This window comes from Squalius cephalus (assembly GCF_949319135.1).
Source record: "Squalius cephalus genome assembly, chromosome: 6".
NCBI classification, from domain to species: domain Eukaryota; kingdom Metazoa; phylum Chordata; class Actinopteri; order Cypriniformes; family Leuciscidae; genus Squalius; species Squalius cephalus.
In genome coordinates this window covers 12,006,956-12,028,193 of record NC_137127.1, presented here as the reverse complement: position 1 = coordinate 12,028,193, position 21,238 = coordinate 12,006,956, and the positions used below count along the sequence as shown (strand labels likewise).

The window sequence follows — 21,238 nt, the reverse complement described above, 5'->3', positions numbered from 1 at the left end:
GTTGTGTTTCACTTCGGCAAGTGTGCTTATACAATACACATTCCATTCCCAGTGATATCCTATCTTTACAGTCCCTCAGGGTTACATCAATTCACTTTTTTACATGGGGAATCTGGGCCAGCGCTCCAAAGCCTGCCTTGTCTTCTCTCTGGAGACAGTCTAACTCCTGTGTCCTGCTCACAATAACCAAGGAAATGGTCCATGAACGTTGTCATTAGACTTTGTTTCATTTCCCTGATAGTGGTCCAATTGATTAAAGGGAATTATGATCCAGTCGCCTCCAGGAACATTTCTATGGGGCGCGTATAAGTATTAAATTAATCTATGGTTATGACATTTGAACCATTTTTAAAATGTTGTGTCTTTAGGGCATTTACCACTTATCTACTTTGGTGTTTTGTAAAAAGTGAAAATGAATGTAATATCCGAAGATAAAATCACAGGGAGACATTCCGCCCTAGATGTCTGGCCTTATATTGAGTGCAATAGAATCATAGCAGCCATTCACTACTAGGACACCAATTTCATTACACATTCCCTATGATTACATAGCCTACTGTACAATGTAATTTTAGAGTAGTGATAGAGTAGCTACAAACAGCACTGGTGGGGATTTTCAGTAGCTCTCTCTTCAGGTTACACAGTTGCGCCTGTAGGTGGTGACAATTGACTGTCTTTTTGAATGAATTATTGAATCACACAACCAAATCGATTTGTTAAAAAAACGCTGTTTATTCAGGAATGAATTCCTGTGTTGCTCAGAGATGTGTAGCCTGATTCAACTTCATTTGGAACTATCTTCGTTGGAAAAAGTAATTCAATATTAACTTGATGTTTATTAAACTGCTGTATAAAAGCAATATTTTTCTGTTGGCCTGGAATCCTATGAGTGAGGTGTTGGGGTGCACATAGTTTTGGCCATGCAGTGTTTATAAAAGAAAGCAGAAAAGTGTGCACTGTATTTAAAAGAACAATACAAATAAAACACCATTAGATTGCTTTCAGGCTAACATGACAAAAACACATCTAGAGCAGTCTTGCTAAAATTGGATTTGACTAAGAATTTATTTGCTATATATATTGTAGAAGCTTTAGAGCTAATCAAAATGTCACACTTTAATATAGTCCCTCTTCAAAACTAGGCTACATGATTCATTTCTGTGAAGCTGTCTGTTGAGATAAAGAGACTCATGTGCTGCAAACAACCTAAAGTACTGCATTACACCTCAAGAACTCTCACGCTGTCTCTTATTTGGTCTGTATTCACGAGTTCACACTTGCATAATCAGATATAAAATATGCATATTTGGCGTGCTGTCCGAGGAGAGGGCTCCGAGCTCGAAATTTGGCCCAAACCCAGAGCACCTAGACACATGCTTATAGATTTCTATTTTACACCTGCAAGACTAAAACCTTGAATTATTTTACTTTTAACTGTGCAGTTTTGTTGTTGGAAATAGCCAGTTTGGTTGAACTGTGAAATGTTTCTCTAAGCCCTCACTCTGGACTTCAACAGGAAATGTTGACCATTGAACTCCAGAGGAAACCACTCCCATACAGTATACAAAAGCAAGAGGAAAGAGACCCACAAACGTCAGTCTATTATCAGTGTATCTCAGAGATATGAAGGGCTTCACAGACCTGGTGGGACATTGATTTGTTGCCCACTGTCACTGATTTTGTTTAACCCAGTGCAAACTCTTCTTTGAGGTTAATATGATTTTTTGAGGGAAAAAAATGTATACTTTTATTTAAAGAATCCTGAAAAAAACGCTATCACAGCTTCCACAAAATTATTAAGCGGCACAACAGTCAAATTTACTTTTTGTAAAAAAAAAAACAGACAAACATTTACTTATTTTTTTGCTCAAATATTACTTAAGGTTCATTGTTCCTTAAAACAGTTAGTGAATTCAATAACTAAGTAAATTAAGCAGAACTCAAATGGAATGAGTTATATTGTAATAATATTGGGGGTGATCTGTTAGGGTTTAATGTTCTGAAAATGTTGGCAATCAGTTTCCTCATATGGTTTGAGTTACCTTAACTTGGGTTTTACAGTCGCTTTCAACATGATTTCTGAAGAATGATTTCTGAAGGATTATATGACGCTGAAGACTGGAGTAATGATGCTGAAAATATGTTTCTTGGATTTTGCATTATTAAAATAGGTTCAAAAATGTATGTTGTCATCAATAAAAAAAAAAAAAAACATAATGACATACATAGGACAGTTATTTAGAACTATGCATGAGGTCAAAGGTCACCATGGGTAGGGTAGATCCAGCCATTCAGAAGTTTTTACTTAAAATGGAATGTAAAGTCCATAGTAGAGGCTTAGTTACTACCAGCTATTTTGTAAACTAACTCTGTACTTTATTCGGTTGCATTTGTTCTTAAGGCAGAATCTAGCTAGTTGCTCGTAAGCTTCTTGTAAAGTAATGCGTCAAGCTTGTTGATGCATTGCAGTCAGATACTGTTTTATTCCAACCGTTACTCCTGACTGGAGGTTTCCGTAAATATTTAATTATACAGAGTTACGTTTCAACTAAGTTTAATGGTGCAAAAATAAAAATATTTATATATATAAAAATAATTTTATATAAAAATATTTAGTAGAAAATTGTAAATTAGTGCCCATTTACTAGTTGAAACTAAGCTAAGTTGTTACAGCTGGTGCAACCGGCCCATGATGGTTAAAAATGGCTTTAAAATATCTGTTCATTGTAGTGGACACCATATATCATAGGGTTAATGTTTGTTGAAGGCTAGTTTTAGTATTCTGTCCATGGAACCACTAAGCCTGCAAAGTACATTTGCACTGTGTATACCGTAGTATACTATCAAGACAAAACACTTAGTTGCCATAGTGATTTTTAAAGTGTGGGTTTTGGTTTGTTGGATGAGAGCTTGACATGCTTTTAGAAAATGAACATCAACTTCTCTATATCATATATACAACAAGCCGGGGAGAAGAGGACTGAGGATGAAGTTAATCAAGACTAGTGTTATGCCCGGCACATTCTAGAGGAAGCCAGGAAGAGCAAGAAAAAGCGAGACGGGGCATCCATGTGATCAAAGGCATGTCGTGCAAGATCTCAACCAGGCCAGGATGGGTTCTCCGTAATTGGTACTTCAAACCCTACAAGTGCTGAGAGTGAACATCTCAGTTCAAAGTCTTCATCACAGACACTTCTGAATATACCTGCAGCATCTGTGTTTGTGCGTTCACTCAGCGGCATAGCCCCTCGTGTTTTGATCTCGGGTGAATCAAAAGATTAAAAGCAAATGAAGAAATGCTCAACTTGAAGATGCATTCATCAATGAGGATAATATGAAATTGAGGTGGAATATGCTATTGAGGTGGAATAACCTGCCTTGATTCCAATGGGACTTAAAAACAAGCCAATATGTTAATATTTAGCTTTTAATATAACTGGAATCTGAAGAAAAGTTAATATATTCACTCACACAAATAATATTCATAAGAAGCGTTGATTTTATTTAAAAAAATATCAGTTCATTATAATAATTTTCAATTGTAGATGAGCACCACCAATGTCTCCTCCGCCCATACGAATCAGCAGAAACAAGATGGGGTCATGGCTTTAAGCTGATTAGCTGTAATGGATAAACTCTCTGTGCTGTAGGCAATCAGTGTGTATGCGCGCAGAGAGGGTCTCGGAGGAAGAGATTGGAAGACGAGGACCAGGCTTTGAGGAAGACTCAAGCACAGAGGGTGAGGTGGCAAAAGCAATGTTTATAAGCAGCTAATCAGTGAGACACACCAGGGTTATGAGGGCCGGTGGAGAGGAGAAGGGGCAGGAAAATGTCTCGGCTTCATGCAAACCCATGTAAAAACATCAAATCCTTCTTATAAACCAAAATGGAAAGAATACATCTTTCTTGCCAGATTGGCATTAAAAAAACTCATGGCAACAATCCAAAAACTGCATTAATCCTTCCGGTTAACCAGCATTTTTGAATAGTTACGTCTGAACGCTTGTTCCGCCAAGATAGCTGCCTGTCAAGTTAAGTTCTCTCAGAGGCACTTGTTTCTATCTAGTAAATGTCCTAATCTATTTCCTTCCTCTTTTGTATCTCGACATGCAACCCCCTTGGCCTCTCTCTCTCTCTCTCTCTCTCTGTATAATAAGAGGTTTGCTGATGAGTCTTAGCGAACACCTGTGGCAAAGCAAATGCTCTGAGAAACAACAGCCGTAATAAGACTACATTAACGTCTGAACCTGGCAAGACAGAGAAAAATATAGACGCACAATAAAGGTGTTTCAGACCCACCATCACCTTCTGGGAATGATCTCTGGAGACAAAAGACCACCCAAGAGAGGTCTATGCATGTGTGTGTGTTTGCCAATTGTTTCAAATCAGAGCCTTCAGCGGGCGTTTTCAGAGCCTTCATACAATTTAATTTACAGCACTGCAATAAAAATATTGCTGGTCCTCTATGTTTAGGGGAAGCAAGATTGATTGCCAATGTATGACAACCCTGAAGGCTTGGCTTTGTGTTCAAGTAAAATCACTGCACTTTATACATTCATCTTCTCGCCTTTCAACAGCTTGAATTGGAGTTTTGTGGCATTCAGTCCATGTCTATTTGGTCTGAAGCCATCAATATGCTCCTGAAAGTCCAACCCAATCACACGGGAAAACATAACTATTTTACGTGGTGGCGATATTATACGAATTAATACGATGTAACATTTTTTAGAAAACATGAATGTCCTCTCCTAACCCCACCCCTAAACGTAACCACGTAACCACGTAAGCAGTTCATATGATCATACCGATTTCCCAAAACTTTACAAATTCCCATGAGACTGTTGAAAATTTGATAAAATAAACTTAAAAGTTACAGACTTTCACTTCTGAGAACATGGACAAAAAAGGCAGATGACTTACAAACAGTCAAACAGCTACTCTGTCTAGAATAAGAACATCCCTCCCTCAATTCCACTTGAAAACAATGACTATCTAGTAAGGAAAAAACATTTTTAATATTAAAGCTGCGAGCGGCATTTGAGCGGGGTTCAAGCATTTAAGGCCTTTAAGCACAAAAGCATCAAAAGACATTGTTTTATTTAGAAAGCATTTAACCACTGACATCATAGATTTTCTAAATGACTCTGCTATAGTCAACCAAATGCAAAAGTTAAACTTTTTTTGATAATTATTGATCTAGAGAGTCCAGAGAATTGTACTGCACTGGTTTGGTTCCGATCGGGCGAAAAACCTAGGACTAGCTCGCAAAAGTAGGTTTTTAACATATTCGCTAAAATATTTAGTGAACGGTTTGATTGACAGCAGTGGTTCTTGAGGCAAAGTTGTTCAGTATGAGGAGATCTATCAAATGATATGCATATTGTGTGGATGTGTGCAACAACACATGACTACAGAGCCGTAAAACTCGTTAGCGCTAACTAGTGGCCGATTTTTTTCAAAATTCTTACAGACCTCTAGGGCCATGAGCTGAGCACTCATGACCATTGAGTGTCGTTCCGATCAGCCTCCGTTAACCTTGTCTAATAGGTGCTCAAACTTCATTGGCCGATGCTTTGATGCATGTTTTTCGAGATACGCCAATGTCCTCATAGACATACATGGCACCTTGGACCAAGACACGGCATACCAATTTTCAAGTCAATCGGACTAACGGTCAGGTCATAGCCCTTTTTATGCGATTTTTTACTGTGACCTCAGATTGAACTCTTACACGTGTACAAATTTTGGTGAAAATATCTCATTTCCTTCTCAAATTATAGCCATTGTAGTAAAATAGGCTCCTCCCTCAGCGTACGTTTTGACGCCCCTTAGCGACCGTGAATCGAAATTTCAACTTTTTTTCGATAATTATTGATATTCAGACTCCAGAGAACATTTCTGCACTGGTTTGGTTCCAATCGGGGCGAAAAACCTAGGACTAGTTCGCAAAGTAGGTTTTTGACAAAATTCAAAATGGCGGAAAAATTCGATACCGGAAATGAAATCGGATATATATGTTTTGTCCGTCTTGAGCCAAGGATTACAGTGATATAAGACACTTGAGACTACGACAAACCTACTTTTGCTTGCTGTAGCACCACCTATTGGCCAATCTGGGTCACACTCTCTCAACCTCTCCTCGATTTTTGTACTACCATCTGGCCAAGTTTCAAGTCTTCAGCCTTTACGGTTTGGGCTGCACAATGTGTTTTACGGCAGAATAATAATAATAAAAACCCTTACAATAACAATAGGGTTTCAGCACTACGTGCTTGAACCCCTAATTACAGTTTTAGGATATGAACTCATGAATTAACTATAAAAAATTATGAGCATTTACTGATATATCCCACCACAATGCAGTTTTAATACTAAATACATCAACACATGAAAGAAATTTCAGGGTGTCTTTTAAATTAAAAACTAAAATATTGAGAGTTGATGCTAAACTTCACTACTCTTTATTATACCAAACAAAACTGAAGCAAGACCGCACAATTTTTCTCATTAATTATTGCCTTGGGTGATAATTTAACAAATTTTTTTTTCATTCAAATTGTTTGGTCAGATGGCATCACCCTTTTGATCTGCTTTTATCCACTCATTACCTTTGACTGTGGGAGAGGTTCAGACATGCCGAGTCTATGTGAGGTAAAGAAACAGCAAGCTCTTTTCAGTTGCAGTTATTTTTATGAGATTTAAAAAAAGATGAACCTGTTCCCCGACACGATTCAGCAAGTGCACACAGTTTCGCCTGAATGCTTTGAACATACAGCGTTCTTGCCACAAGGCTGAAAAACTCCATAAAACATGTTTGCATAAAGTTAAAATTGCAAAGTAAACTTCAGCATGCCAAATAAAAGACCGGTGCTTGTTTCTATTTGACATTTTAAGCATTTCAGTTGTTTTAACTGAGATAAGAACTAAAATTTGCTAGTCATTCACATAAGGACGGGCTTGTGTACAACACGTTCTTGTGCACTTAAAATGGTACCCTTTAATACAAGATATTACAGCTTTCAACATGTCATTATGAGATTAAAAATAAAAGAACGGCGTTTTGCTGTCAAGAAGGCAATTCTGTGGTTTCCATAATCCTGTTAACATACACCAACACCCACAGTTTTTTCTGAACAATGGGCAAAAAAAAAAAAAAAAATACAGTGACTCAGTCTAAAAGAGATCCTAAAATTAGTTTATTTGTTCTTTGGTACAAGTTCAAAACTCAATGGTTTTGTATGAGAGAAACATTAACATACAAATCACTGACTTAAGTGGAAAAAAACCCCCAACCATTCAGGAAATGTCAAGGCAAACTGACAAGATAATGCGAGTGTTGTTTTTGAAGATTGCAGCATGCAGGCGGCAGGACTATTTTGTCTTAAGATGATCCAATCACTTGTTGAATCAGAAACCACATTGTGTGTTTATGAAGTTGAGAAGGTTCCTTGATCTAGTGAAAGAAAATGCATGTGTCTTGTTACATGATGGCCTGGTCCACCCCTCTTCTCTTATGACACTTCACTCATAGTTTGCATTTTCAGCCAAAAAGCCTGTGAGGATGCCACAGTCCTCATAATTAAAGGTTCAACAAGGGGAAGATGCCCTGACACAATCTAAAAGGACTGTTTTCAAGAATTGGCTGGTATAATTATTAGTGCTGGAACTACCACAGCAGTAGCGAGAGATAAAAGTCAGTAATTGCCATTTTCGCACAGGAAATTACGGCCGCGACAAAGTCCTGGCAGCTCTCTGGTTCCTCCTGAACTGACAGTGGAGGTAAACAAGTCACGACGCTGGCAGTGAAGACATTAAAGTGCCCTCGGACTTTGTATTGGCAACACCCTACATAGGGGGCTGTGTGGGATCAGAGCCAATGAGGGGGAATTTGGTTATTATCTCAGTGCGAAGCCGGCACTCAGAAGGATCCAATGAAGCAAGTCTTCATTAACACCCCCTGAATACCAAGGCCTGCTGCATAATGCAACTGTTTAAAACCCATTTGTTTTGCATTACAAAATGAAGCCTTCTTTAAAATCCCATTTGTTATGAGTCACGCTGAATGACAGCGGTGTAACACGTTGTTACCCTTCAGGAACTTGGCATTAAAGACCCTGCATTAATTCAGTGAGACCGCAGTCTAATAGTACTGCTAAGTCTCTGCTGTTTGCGGGTTTTAAAGAAAGAATGAGGCAATTACTTGAAGCAAAAGGGCTCAAATGTCTTTTTACTGGCACTGACTGAAAAAATGTAGATCGGTTTTCCCATTAGAATTCAAATATTCCTTGTGTTTGTATTAGTGTCAGAATGGATTCTTTCTATGAGTGCTGTTTCAACCCACTTTAGCTGTGAAGGGAACACGAGTCACAGTGTATTGCGACTATAGTTGATAACACATTTTACATTGCAAAAGCATTGAAGGAAATGTCATCACATAATTTTAGTTATGGTTAAAAGACTCAACGTTTCAAATGAATTTGAAAATTGATCGATTTAGTTTGAAAGAGAAAAACGAATAAATTATGCATATGTGATAACTTTTATCTCTATTTTGCAATCTGTGCAGTCACCTGTTTATACAGTACATTTAAAAAAAGAAACAGGTTAAAAAGTAAAGCTTATCTACAAAGTCTATATAAAAGCTTGTTTTAATATAAAACAAGAGTATGTTCTTTTATCAGAGTATCTTTTTCATTTAGCTATAAACACTTCATTTATATTGCCATTGCTATTTACATAAAAATATTTTAATGCATTTAATATTATATTTTTTTCTTTAAAAATGGTATATATATAAATGAATATTTCAAATTGTGGAAAATATAGGGTAAATAAATATCAGCAGGATTTAAAATATAAACAGAATGAGGGTTCATTTTAAATATGAATGACATTTTTTCAGCTTATTGAGAAAGTTCTTCTATATTTTTAATGCAGGCTTTAAGTGCATATGAATTCTAATAGCGAGAAAAAAAAATGTATTCACATCTATATCTATATAGTATAACTGTAACAGCACAGCAAATGTTTAAGGGATCGCACATCACCGTTCTGTCATCATCTCTGTCATGATTTACTCATATTTTTCCAAAATTATATGATATTCTTACTACTGTGGAACACAAAAGGAGATATTTTGAGAAATGTCTCAGTGTTTTTTGTACTTATAGTTTAAGTCAATGGTAACTAAAACTGTTTGGTTACCAGCATCCTTCAAAATATATTTTTTGATAATGACAGAATTGTCATTTTTGGGTGAAATATTCTTTTAAGCTGTGTGTTTTGTTGTTGGAGTCATTAAGCACATGTATGTATTAAAAACACAATTAATCCTCAGCTTCAAACATCAGTGTCCAGAGGCGGCGACCTGTCCACACAGGGCGACAGTGAGTCCTGACTGTGAGTAGAGCTTATTCCAGTGTCGGAGTCTGTGTCTGTTGCATCTGTAGGGGAGCATGTCTGTCTTACCTTGCCAACTGTCTGCTGAGAGACAGTGGCCCTGATCTGGCTCTTCAGAGATACAGGGCTAGGCTGGTCCAGACAGGCCCCCAGCTCAAGCACACTTAGTTGGGCAACTAAATGCTGGTATTCCTGGTTCTGGGACTGCAGGTCTGTTTTGTTCCGCTGCAGTTCCTTCTCGATATCCTGCATTTGGACATGGAGGGAAAGCCCAGCTCTCATGCTTGCCTCTAGTTCTTTGCGTAAGCTTTCCAGCTCTATGAGATCTGAGGAGGACAATGAGAGGTTGGGTTCCGGCTCTAGTTCTGGACAAGCAGCTGCTGCTCCTTTTAAATCCTCCAAATCTGAAGTCCAGTTCCTCAGCTCTATGTCAATATCTTGAGAGAGCTGGTCAATGAGTTCTTGGTGCCTGCAAACATGTAGTTCTAGTTGCTCGATTCCATCACTGGTGTACAGGTACTCCTCAAGCTGGTTGTCAAATTTTGACATGGACAGCGATTGGCCGTCATCACTCTCGGTGATGCTGGAGCGAGGCGTGGGGCTGTTACTCTGTTGTTCCTCTGCATGTTCAATCTCCAAGTCTAGCTCACGCATCTGCTGAATCTGCTGCCGGATGGTCTGATCCTGGGAGATGATCAACCATACAAGCTTATTGATCTCCTCTGAGCCCTCGGATGTCTCTCCTTTCTGGATCTTCTCTAATTTACGGAAGGCCTTCTTCACCATGCGCTTCTGCTTCTCCGTAGACACCGTCTTGGCGTACTGTGCAGGTCCTTGGTCCCATCTCTTGGACCTCGCTCCCCGAGACTTCAAGGCCCTCTTGGCTCCTTTGGATGATGGCACAAAGTCACTAGTCTTCATCAGGACAAACTGTATGAAAGGTCTCTCATCGCCCCAAGCATTCCATAGCCGAAGGATCCGAGTAAGAGGTGGCAGTGCTCTCTCAAAACCCTTCCACCGTTCGAGGATGCAGAAGTCTTTAGGTTCCCCATCTAAGAGCCTCTTACTCTCTGGTATAGCCTTGTGGTCCTCCAATAAAGCCTTAACTACATCTGCACAGGTTGTGTGCTTGGTCACACCACAGACTACTTTTTCTTCGTGACACACAAGCACCTGGATTTCCTTCCCTGGTGTCTCCTCTACAACCTTAGACCTGGTAAAGAGATTTAACAAGTGTGTATTATAAAAAAACACAATCGCAAGTGTTAAAATATTTTATATAAGAAAGAAAGACAAATAGTTTAATATTACGAAATGGATAACAGTTAGTAACTATATTAACTAGGAGGACAAATTATACATTATTATTATTATAATTATATTTAATAATAATAATGAATTTACTGAAGACTAGCATTTCTCTGTAGTCAACCCTAAGCTCTGGAACAGTCTAAAGATGTCTGTCTAACATAAACATAAAAGCATAAACATAAAAGCAATACTATAATTTAGCATTAGAGAGTTAAATTGTGTGTTATGCTGATTCCATCACAGTTAAATGTGATTTTAGACATTCATGCTTAAAAACACCCGTGGTAAATCACATGGACAGACTTGAGTGGCTTGTTTCATTATTACACTCAAATGGGGTGAAATACATAAAGCTCGCATATATCTATGTTTCAAGAGTCATAACTGTATTTGACACAGATTCACATCCATAACTCAGATGTTAATTAAACACTAAATGTCTGACATTATTAAGATGAGCAAAGGGCTTCATGACAAATGTATCTTACCCTCAATTATCTGAAATGGTTGTTTCATAATTTTTCATTTGTTTCAGGTCATAACATCAGGTACGACAAATTATCTCTCTTAGATCAGAATATTGTAGAGGCTAATTAAACGCTATTAAAAGCAAATTTTAAATACAGAGGTACTGTTTATTTATTCGCTAAATATATGACAGACAGACAGACAGACAGATAGACAGATAGACAGATAGATAGATAGATAGATAGATAGATAGATAGATAGATAGATAGATAGATAGATAGATAGATAGATAGATAGATAGATAGATAGCATTTTTATTTGTAAAGGGTGACAAAAATGCAAGTAGTATATTTTTTCTTAATGAAATACCTCAGAAGAATGCAACATTTATGCAAGAATGCAGGTGGTTAGTTAATATTTAGAAAACTCTGCTGCTAATCCACACAAAAAGTAAATAGTTGAGCTATTTACATAGCAGACCACCCAATACACTGCTTTTACACAGCGAGACAAGTTGATGCAATGCTTAAACATATTGTGTATTGTATAGGGTTAAAGGCTTTTATCTTAGACAGAAAAAGTATACACAACTAATGCAAGATTGCCATTAAATGTTGTATGACATTAATTTGAACTTACTGTATACAATGCTATTCTAAAAGTGAATTACACATTCGCACCTGTGCTGGTAATTCCATATGACATCATCGCCATTACATCATAATAGAAGTGTGCAACTCTAGCATTTACATAACAAGCAAGTAAAAGTATACAGTGGCTTGTTCACACATGTCAGAAACATTACACTGAAATAGACAATATGCTACAATACAATACAAGCATTTACACTCAGCTGGTTAACAATGTTTCTTGGCTTGCTATACAATTTTGATCTATTTAAAGAGCTTGTTAAATGAATCTGAACAAAAAGAAATGTCAGAATAGTCTACACTGGGAATTCAATATTGTTTTCATGAAATGGTCTACTTTATTTAGTCTTTTCCAAAATTGCCATGAGGACAGGAAACAAATGAGGGGGAATGGAAGCACCTGTGTTTGTCTTGTGGGAAAATCAATGGTGACCAGCAGTATCCTGTAACATACATCCTGCCAAGTTCAAGTATCGTGAGATAATGGAAAATTATGAATGTCCATTTCATGGATATTGCAAAGAAGCAGTGCAACAAACTAACAAACCATCTGTTGTGCTTACAGAAACATAACTATGGATCAGTGAACATCAGGTTAAGTCAGTCCACAATCACAATGCCTTTTGAAATGTAGATTTGATGTATCTGTTGTACCTTAATAATCACAACACCAGAAACATTGTCAGAACCACTGAAGGTGAAAAGAACAGAACACTCTGCTTCTCGACTCACAGAAGAAGAAAAAAACATGTGTTGCCACAAGACAGGAGCACTGGACTACAGAGAACATGCTGTATCTTTCTACTGACTCAACACAGTGTCTGGACAAGGAACATAATCTCCTTGACAGTCAGTCTATCAAGGTTTATTAGGCTGTACAAAATTATGCTTGGGAAATTAAACATCAATTTAATAAAGATGTGTGGGTCATTCAATTATATATCTCATTAACAAAATTCATTATCTTTATATTAATACATTTAGTCAAAGTTGTAGATATTGATAAAATAATAAATCCCTATGCAGCAGTTGTAACATTTATGACCATGTAAGTTAAGAGCAGCTGTGAGATCATATTAAATGGGTACTGTCTGTGTCAAATGATTCATTAACAGTTCTCTGAGAGGGCAGAGAGATTTTAGTGGGCATGTGAACTGGAGAGAGGTAAAAGTGTTCATTTTCATAATGTTAAGGAAACATGCTATCTAGCACAGTAAAATAGAGGCAAGGATAATGTATCCTTGCCTCTATTTTACTGTGCTAGATAGCATGTTTCCTTAACATTACACCACGAAAATTCACTTTTACCCCTGAGCCCTGTCTTAAAAGCATGAGATTTTTATAATAATAATGAAAAAAAACCTTTTTAGAAGATCTCTTTACCTCATAAGCATAATTGAGATGACAAAACATATTCATTGTATTTCAGGAAGAGCAGTTTGTCTCAATAGCTAAAGCAAAGTACAGGTTAAAAATTGCAATGCTGCTCTAAGGTTCTTATTTAGGTATTAACTAGTGACATTATGTACTAAAATAACCACACAATTATGGCAGCTGAGGTAATTTAGTTAAGTATAATAACCACCTCCAGTTTTAAACTGTCGCTGTGAGAGCATACCTTCACAAAACAAGTCTATTAATTAAACCATGTATAAATCAACTGTTCGAATGTCATTCTGTATGGACCACATTAAATAAAGCAGACACAGTGTTAGCTTTCCTTTGATTAGATTTCCCTCTGAACTAGAGTCCTCTTTAATCAGCACTACAACAAACTATTGAATAATTAACTATTTAGATTATATGGAAACACTGAGACATCAAAAGTAAATTAGGGCACTTAAAATGAACCGTAAAATGGTGTCAATGACAGAAACTTTAAAGTGTACAAACATTTATAAAATAATTTCTGTCAGTAATTTATGGGCTCAATTGAAGTTCATCTCACACGTCTTTTGACGCCACTAGAGTCTAGCTACCCCTCAACTGTAAGCTACTGAAGATATTTTAAAGGGAAAGTTCACACAAAAATGAAAATTTTGCATCATTTACTCACCCTCAAGTTGTTTAAAACCTGTATGAATTCATTTCTGTTGAACACAAAAGAAGATATTTTAAAGAATGTTGGTAACCAGACAGTTGACGGGACTCATTGACTTCCAGAATAGGAAAAAATATATAGGCTACTACGTAACATAATCAACTGTCTGGCATTCTTCATAATATCTTATTTTGTGTTCAACAGAAGAAAGAAACTCATACAGGTTTGAAACAACTTGAGGGTGAATAAATGATGAGAAAATTTTCATTTTTGGGTGAACTATCCCTTTAAGCAAAAACTAATGATTTTCGTCATAATATTTATGATTTGTATGTCTCTAATGACATTATAAATAATGACAATATCCTTAAATTTTGTCATCCTGTACCGATCGATACAGACAACAATTGTGTAATTTTGGCTGCTATGGTTACCTGCTTGTTCGTGAGTGTATAGGCTACACATTTAGCACACTCTTCTATCTTTTGTTTATTGAAATATTGTTTAAATGCTTATATACTTGTAATTAAAAAGAACATATACTTCCCATCCCCTTTCTTTGACCTCTTTGGGGGGTTAATATTTGTGTCAAACTCCTTTTATTTTTTACACCCAGAATCCTTCACAAAATCGCACCAAAATTACAAGCTTTTCTCTAAACAAGCAAGGTAAAACAAAAAGATTTTGTTGACATAATTTGTCATAATTACACAGACTAATTATAGACACAACAAAATAATTAAGTTAAACATACTTGAAGCAATACTCAACATTACAATATCAAGCCTTTCCAGTTCATTTCATCAAACACTCACGCGCTAATACGCACATCCGTCGTCATGCAGGATTTAATATTGAGAAAAAAAGGACACATTTGGCGTTACTTAACGCCAGCTACCTGCATCCTAGAGAGGCACCAGAGCCAGCAGAACAACAGCATTAGTGTAACTCGACTCTCTGCGACCATGCGGAGAAACACTTGAGTCAGAGCAAGTGTTGTTACAGTGACGAAGAGTTTACAGTCCATAAAAACTAGGCTATAGGTACGCGTTTCTTTGCGAACGGTTCTGAGAGGAAAAAAAGACAAATATTTAATTGCTTCTCAAGCTTTCTACCTTTTACGTTGTTTCGACCTAATAAATATATTTAAATGTTCTATTAAAAGGTCTGTGGTGCAATCTCAAATGAAATGGATGGTTTGAGTCATACCTGTTCTTCAAACGCGCCTTCAGAAAGTTTTTTCCAAAAGGAGCCATCGTGCGTCAATGTGACCACAGGTCAGATCCAAGGCATCGTGCAACAGAACGGAGCGCATAAACCTAATCAAGAAAGTACCACTGAAGTGCTGGTCGTGGAAAAAGTTCAACAGAACAACTTGCGAGCTTCAAAGTAAAAGGAGTTTCAAACAGGGCCGGCCCACTTCACACGGAGGGAGGCGACAAAACTCGCCTTTAGGAGAACTGTGTGGAGCTGATGATTGTGATATAGCATCTCTGTCCTGTACCACTAGATTGGTGAACTGGGAGTGTTGTTTTGTTTCAATGTCTGTATTTCTACGTTTTTTTTTATTAGCATCAATGGTGTCAAGAAGAACCTTTAACATCCATGGAACATTTCCAAGGTTCTTTATGGTGGAAAAAGACTCTTTAGACTATTAAAATGTTCTTAACACCAAAATAACATGTTTCTTTTAAGCAGCATTGTTCACTGAAAGGGTTTTTGACAAAATGGTTCTTCAACAGGATCGCTGCAAACCTTTTGGAACCATTATTTTAAGAATACGTGCCTCAAACTAATATATTATTCACATCTGCTACAATTTGAATTATTCAGACATATACACTAAGCTCAAATGTTTCAATGAATTACAAACTGTTAAAATGAAATACAAAAGAGAGTTCATGTCACAACCTACCCCACTTCTGGAATGGTTTAGCGAACACAGATATTTTACATCTTAATTAATTTTAAAACCCCCTTTTTAAAGAGTGCACTGTATCTTTCAAACCGATATCATATGTATCTGCAACAAGTTGAATTAGTCAGGCATCTAAGCTCAAATTTGTTTCAATGAATTACAGAATTTTAAAATTAAAAACAACCTTCCCCACGACTGGAATGGTCTGTAACACCAATAGCTAACATGGATATTTCATAGGATTTGTTTTCTATAGTCCTGTAAAGAGTCTTACAAACTTCTACTGTAACCACAGCAGGTTGGTGGCCATGTGTAACCATTTCAATTGCTTTAAATGATGTTCTCAAACAGTGTTACAACACTCCCTGGTCTGATGAATAATAATGCATCATAATATAAATAATAATCCAACCTTGTCATTGGCTATTATGTAGCCTATCTGTATGGAATATTTGTTTTTGGGAGCAATCAAAAGTAAACGCTGTTTCATTACAGAATGTACGGAGAGAATCTTTCAAGGCTGAACATTACACTTTAGACTCTCAAAACAGTTTAGATTTTAATCTCAGCACAGTATGAGCAACATATGGATAGTATGATTTGTAATTCTTGAGGACTTTTCAATATCAATGAGTTCAGATGAAGGCATCTAGCATCCTCTCTTATCTTTCATCACCATGCTTCTAAGAACAAATCATTCAACACTCCCCTTTCCTCCTTTAGAATGAAGAGAGGAACATCAAATTAGCATTTATGGAAGTTTTGACGTCAACAATCAAAGTGGTTTCTGAGGTGTTTGCTGATGTCATCATGACACAGGACAAGGGGGCATGAAGGGAGGGATGGAGAGAGAGAGAGATATGGAGATGGATATGGGAGGGGTAGGAACGATAGTGCGGCTCCTCTGACATCATTGAGGCTCTTATATACCGGGTGGAATGGAGCCCGCCATTCCTCACTTCACTTCTGAGAAAGCCAAGAGAAGACACAGCAAACAGGTTGGATAGGAAACCAAGAAGAGAGCATCGTGACTTCTGCAGGACGCGCTGTGATTGTCTCTGTAACTCTCTTACAACTTATCTCTCTTATTCTTCCATCCGTTTTCATACCATTTTATGACCTTTAACCTTATGGACTTGGGCCCAGCTTGAATGTACAGAAACTGTGGGACTACCAACAACATGCAGATGCAGCTGACCTCCGTTATGCTCCTTTTTTTATTGTGTAATGGACTATGTTCAGGTAGGTGCACTTTTATCACTTTACAGACTGATTTTACTTCTGCTTATTTAATTACCATTCAAAATGACCAATACATTGCAAGATAAATATTTTATGATGAGCTAAAATTCACATAAAAAAATACGTCTTTTATGGTCTTTTAGTATACAGTAACTATCTGTTATATCTTTATCTTATTGATATCAAGAATTATCAGCATTTTCATCAATAGTATTTGATCATGTTTGGATAACTGTATTAGAAAGTGAAAAAAGATAAAACTTTGAATAAAGATAAAACAACTTTTATGGGATAATCACAATTTCCCTTTGAAATAAAGAAGTCACTTGCTTAAAACTCTAAAAGCATTACAGACATTAATGTTAAAACCTTAAAGATTTAAAACATGTTGCAGGGCAAGTGTTGTATCTTAAGGTTCTACCCATCTCAAAAACCCATTTGACTTTTTCTTTAGATCTAACTGAATTTAAAACACACTCACTACTGCAGAATTTATTTGTACTTTGATGTCTATATTCTCAGTGCTATGTTTAACATGTCAACGTTGTGTGTTTTCTCCCTCTTCAGATATAGACCAGGGAAAAAGGGCAATAGAGGAAGAGGTATTGAGAAGTCTCCTCACTTCAAAGGTACAGTATTGCTTTTAAAACACCTGTTGAGCCTGAGCCAACAGAGGCAATACTGGCCTTAAATGGGGCCTTAATATAGATATGCCCTTTGACTGTAGGGTAGCTGAATTTTAAATGAAAGTCATGGTTATTTCATGGTTTCTGGTTTTGTGAAAACAGCATGGTACCAGTACAGAAAAACAGAAAAAAACTAAGATTGTGTGATAATGAATTTTTTTCAAATTTTAAACAACTCAGAAAAAAATACAGCAGATTATATTAAACATAAAGAATATTCTTTACCAGCTAAATCTTTTTACAAAGGCATCTGGAGAAGCCCTTTCAGAGAATAGCACATGGATGTGGGATTTATAGTACATTTATGTTTATGCTCCTGTCACTTGATGATTTATAAAAAGGTTATTGTCTTGATGAATGCCATGCTGTACAGCGGTCCATAAATGTAGATGCTAAGTGATGTTAAATGTAACGCGAAATGACACATTTAAAAATAATATTGATTCAGGCAGCAAATCAGGAGCAGTGTACTCAAAAAGCAAAATGGATGAAGCTTTTACGCTCTATTGGTGGACCAAATGATGTGCCATTGCCCAAAATAATGCTCAGCTGCCTTCATTCATTGAGCAATATTCTGCAATGCATCAACATCCATTATCTATCATCAGCACATCTGACTATTATCAATTATCAATAGAGAATATCATACCATCATGGTGTTTGTAATTTTCTACAGATTTTCTTTTTAACACTGACCACAATTTCTGGCAAGACAGCTTTTCTAACTATCCGTATAGAAATTATAAAAGTTAATTATGACTTTAAATATGGACATTGAATATTATGTCTTTAATGCTAATACTTTTAAAATGTCAGCTGGCCAAGTCTAATTAACTGTAGTGAAATAGAGTTACTTTAATGGCAGATTGACGGCCTGCGGGTCTTATACAGGTGCCATTTTCTTAATATGTAAGGAAAAATCTTTCAGTTTGATATGTTTCAATTACTGAGAATATTAACTCTTGTTTTTATATATCAGATCCACGAACTGGAAGGGGATTGTGTTATTTAAGAACAGTGTAATATAAGACTTACCCAAACTTACAACCAACAGGCTGAAAAGAGATTTCCAGATAGCCCGGCAGGCCTTGATCTAGTTAGATTCATCCTGTGAAGCCCAATAAAGTGGCTAGAGAAAACTCAAAATGTGCTTATCCATTATTGGCACCCTGTAAGTGGACTGAGAAAATAGCAATGGTTGAAGACAGCATGACTTTTATATAAGGTGAATTATAGCTGAGACTGAGATTGAGTTATTGTAAACATTTTTGCTCTGTCGCGGTGTGTGCAGGTTAAGCACGGCAAGCACATCGCCCCCTTGTGGCAGCTGCCGCTCCAGGATGTGTGCAGGTTGATGAACAGTCTCGGGGAGTCGAGGCTCGAGTCCTGGGGCAGCGAGGAGGAGCAGGAGGACACCGAGTTTCAGGCTGACTATGAACAGAGGGTCTCCGGTACCCTCGCACAAATGCTTGAGGAAATGCATGACCTTCAGAACCTCTGCAGGGTCCTGCAGCCTAGAGAGGTGAGAATCGACACATAGGCATTGCCAGTCGACTTTGAACATGCTCTCTTGTAAATGCAGATTTCTTCCTCAGCCACTTAAAGGGATAGTTCACTTTGAAATTAAATTTTGGTATGTTTTAGCTTACCTCAAGGGCATCCAAGATGTAGGTGTCTTTTTTTCCGCTGTAGTTTCAATTTTGATATTTTTAGGTCAAACCGTTCTTGTCTGTCAGTCCTATAATGCAGGTCTGTCGTCACTGTCTCAAAGAGCATGCACAGAGTCCAAATTAAAACAATTCCCCAATCGTCCAAATTAAACAATTCCCCATCGTAAGTACACATTGATGGCCTAAGACACGAAACGAGCGGTTTGTGTGAGAAAACGAACAGTATTTATATAGTTTTTTAACTCTTGTACACAGCCACGTCTAAGTGATCTGAGGGCGCGCGCGCATCCTGGTGTGTGACGTGTACGCAGTTGTTAACAAATGAAACCTTATTGTAAAGCGTTTTCGAAATAGCTTATGCTGCCAAATTGATTACAACACATAAAGGGGCTAAATGGGGATAAACAATTCCTGTCATTATGACCTGTTTGGCTCGAGGTCAGTGCACCTCTGAGACTCCATCAGATATACATCTTATTCTCTGAGGAGAAATGATTATCCAGGAGACTAACTGAGCATCAGTCATGACGTGGCAGTTGATTGCCAGCATTGTCCACCCAATTGCTGTGATTTTCAGTCCTGTAATAATCTGACTTTCATTTCAGCTTCAAGATGACCAAGAATATCTGGAGCTGGATAAAAACAGCGACAGTCCACTGAAGAGGAAATCCCCCTATATACTAAAAAGGCAACTGCGCACCAATAAATCAAGACGGCCGTACATTCTGAAGAGAAGTGTGTATTACTGATGCTCAAGACCCACAGACGGAAAGACATTTTTACATTTTGTGAATATGTGTCTGTTTTCACTGTCATAGTATTATATATAGTAATTGTATGTTCTGTTTTAGCTAAACCTTTATTTATTTATGTGATTCAGAAGTCAATCCCTTCTTCTTCATTATGGGATGGACGATGTAAATAAAACAGCAGTCTATTCAAGAGTTTATTAGCCTATATTTATTTATTTAATGTATTTTTCTTCCGATATAATTAAATCATACTTATTAAAACTATTTTTTCACAGAAGAAAGTATTCTTCAGATGAACATGATATAAAGAACATTTATGAAGGATTTTGAGTGACTGAAATATTAAAATGTGTAACTCCTCTTAGTGTATACACAGTAAATATAATTTAAAGCTGAAACGTTTTATTCCAGATTTGGTACCTTCAAATTCTTGTCGCATAACAAATAATTACTACATAAAGAGATTTGAACCAATCACATGATAGAAGAAGAAGAGGAATAAAAAAAAAATGGATCACAAGACTTTTAAAGGTTTCGTTGGATTTTCAAAACTAACAAGCAGAGAACAATAATTGTGCTTGGACTTTCAGTTTAAGGAAATTATGTGGCATCTACATTTGTATTGAGATTGATTGATATGGCGATTAGCTGACCAATAAAACATCATTTGCAATTCCCTACTAGTGCAACATCCTTAAGACAATAGCTACGTTTTGATTACTCTGCCCTTCAAAGAATACATAATCTGTTTAAAATGTGGTCTGTAAATGGCATATAAAACACTTTTCTGGACTCTAGCTGACATGCCAAAGCAATTAAGAAAATAACTGGAAATATATTCCATTAAACTCCATTAAGGACATTTGACTTATTTCATGAGTAACAAAACAGTATCTCTGATGAATGCTCAATGATTTGTCAAACCCAGAGCTATATGCACATCACTTTCATTAATGAAATGGAAAAGAGAGAGCTTGTTGGTTTTCATTTCTCTAATTGGCCAGTGCTAATTAAAAATACTAACGCAGCTAAGTAATTGGCTTCAAAATGTGCTGAACAACTCAAATATATTTCTCTGTGGCCTTTTGACACAGTAGGCTG

The 21,238-nt window shown here is 36.9% G+C and overlaps 2 protein-coding genes across 3 annotated transcripts; one reads left to right on the top strand and one right to left on the bottom strand.

Annotated features, from left to right (window-relative positions):
• Window positions 1-4,405: 4,405 nt before the first annotated feature.
• On the bottom strand, window positions 4,406-15,277 carry rassf9 (Ras association domain family member 9). 2 transcript variants are annotated; one of them, XM_079874142.1, is made up of 3 exons: window positions 15,079-15,277; window positions 9,469-10,612; window positions 7,178-7,453 (listed from the first exon to the last, which is right to left on the bottom strand). In XM_079874142.1, exons 1-3 carry the CDS (start codon window positions 15,123-15,125, stop codon window positions 7,382-7,384), a joined length of 1,263 nt encoding a protein of 420 aa, XP_079730268.1. In that variant the 5' UTR covers window positions 15,126-15,277; the 3' UTR covers window positions 7,178-7,381. The 2 variants fall into 2 exon arrangements, with proteins under 2 accessions (XP_079730267.1, XP_079730268.1); XM_079874141.1 differs by having other exon boundaries at window positions 4,406-10,612.
• Window positions 15,278-16,527: 1,250 nt separating this feature from the next.
• nts (neurotensin) lies at window positions 16,528-20,998 on the top strand. Its single transcript, XM_079874143.1, has 4 exons — window positions 16,528-17,029; window positions 17,597-17,658; window positions 19,007-19,237; window positions 19,991-20,998. The coding sequence occupies exons 1-4, from the start codon at window positions 16,939-16,941 to the stop codon at window positions 20,132-20,134; spliced, it is 528 nt and encodes a 175-aa protein (XP_079730269.1). The 5' UTR covers window positions 16,528-16,938; the 3' UTR covers window positions 20,135-20,998.
• Window positions 20,999-21,238: the final 240 nt, after the last annotated feature.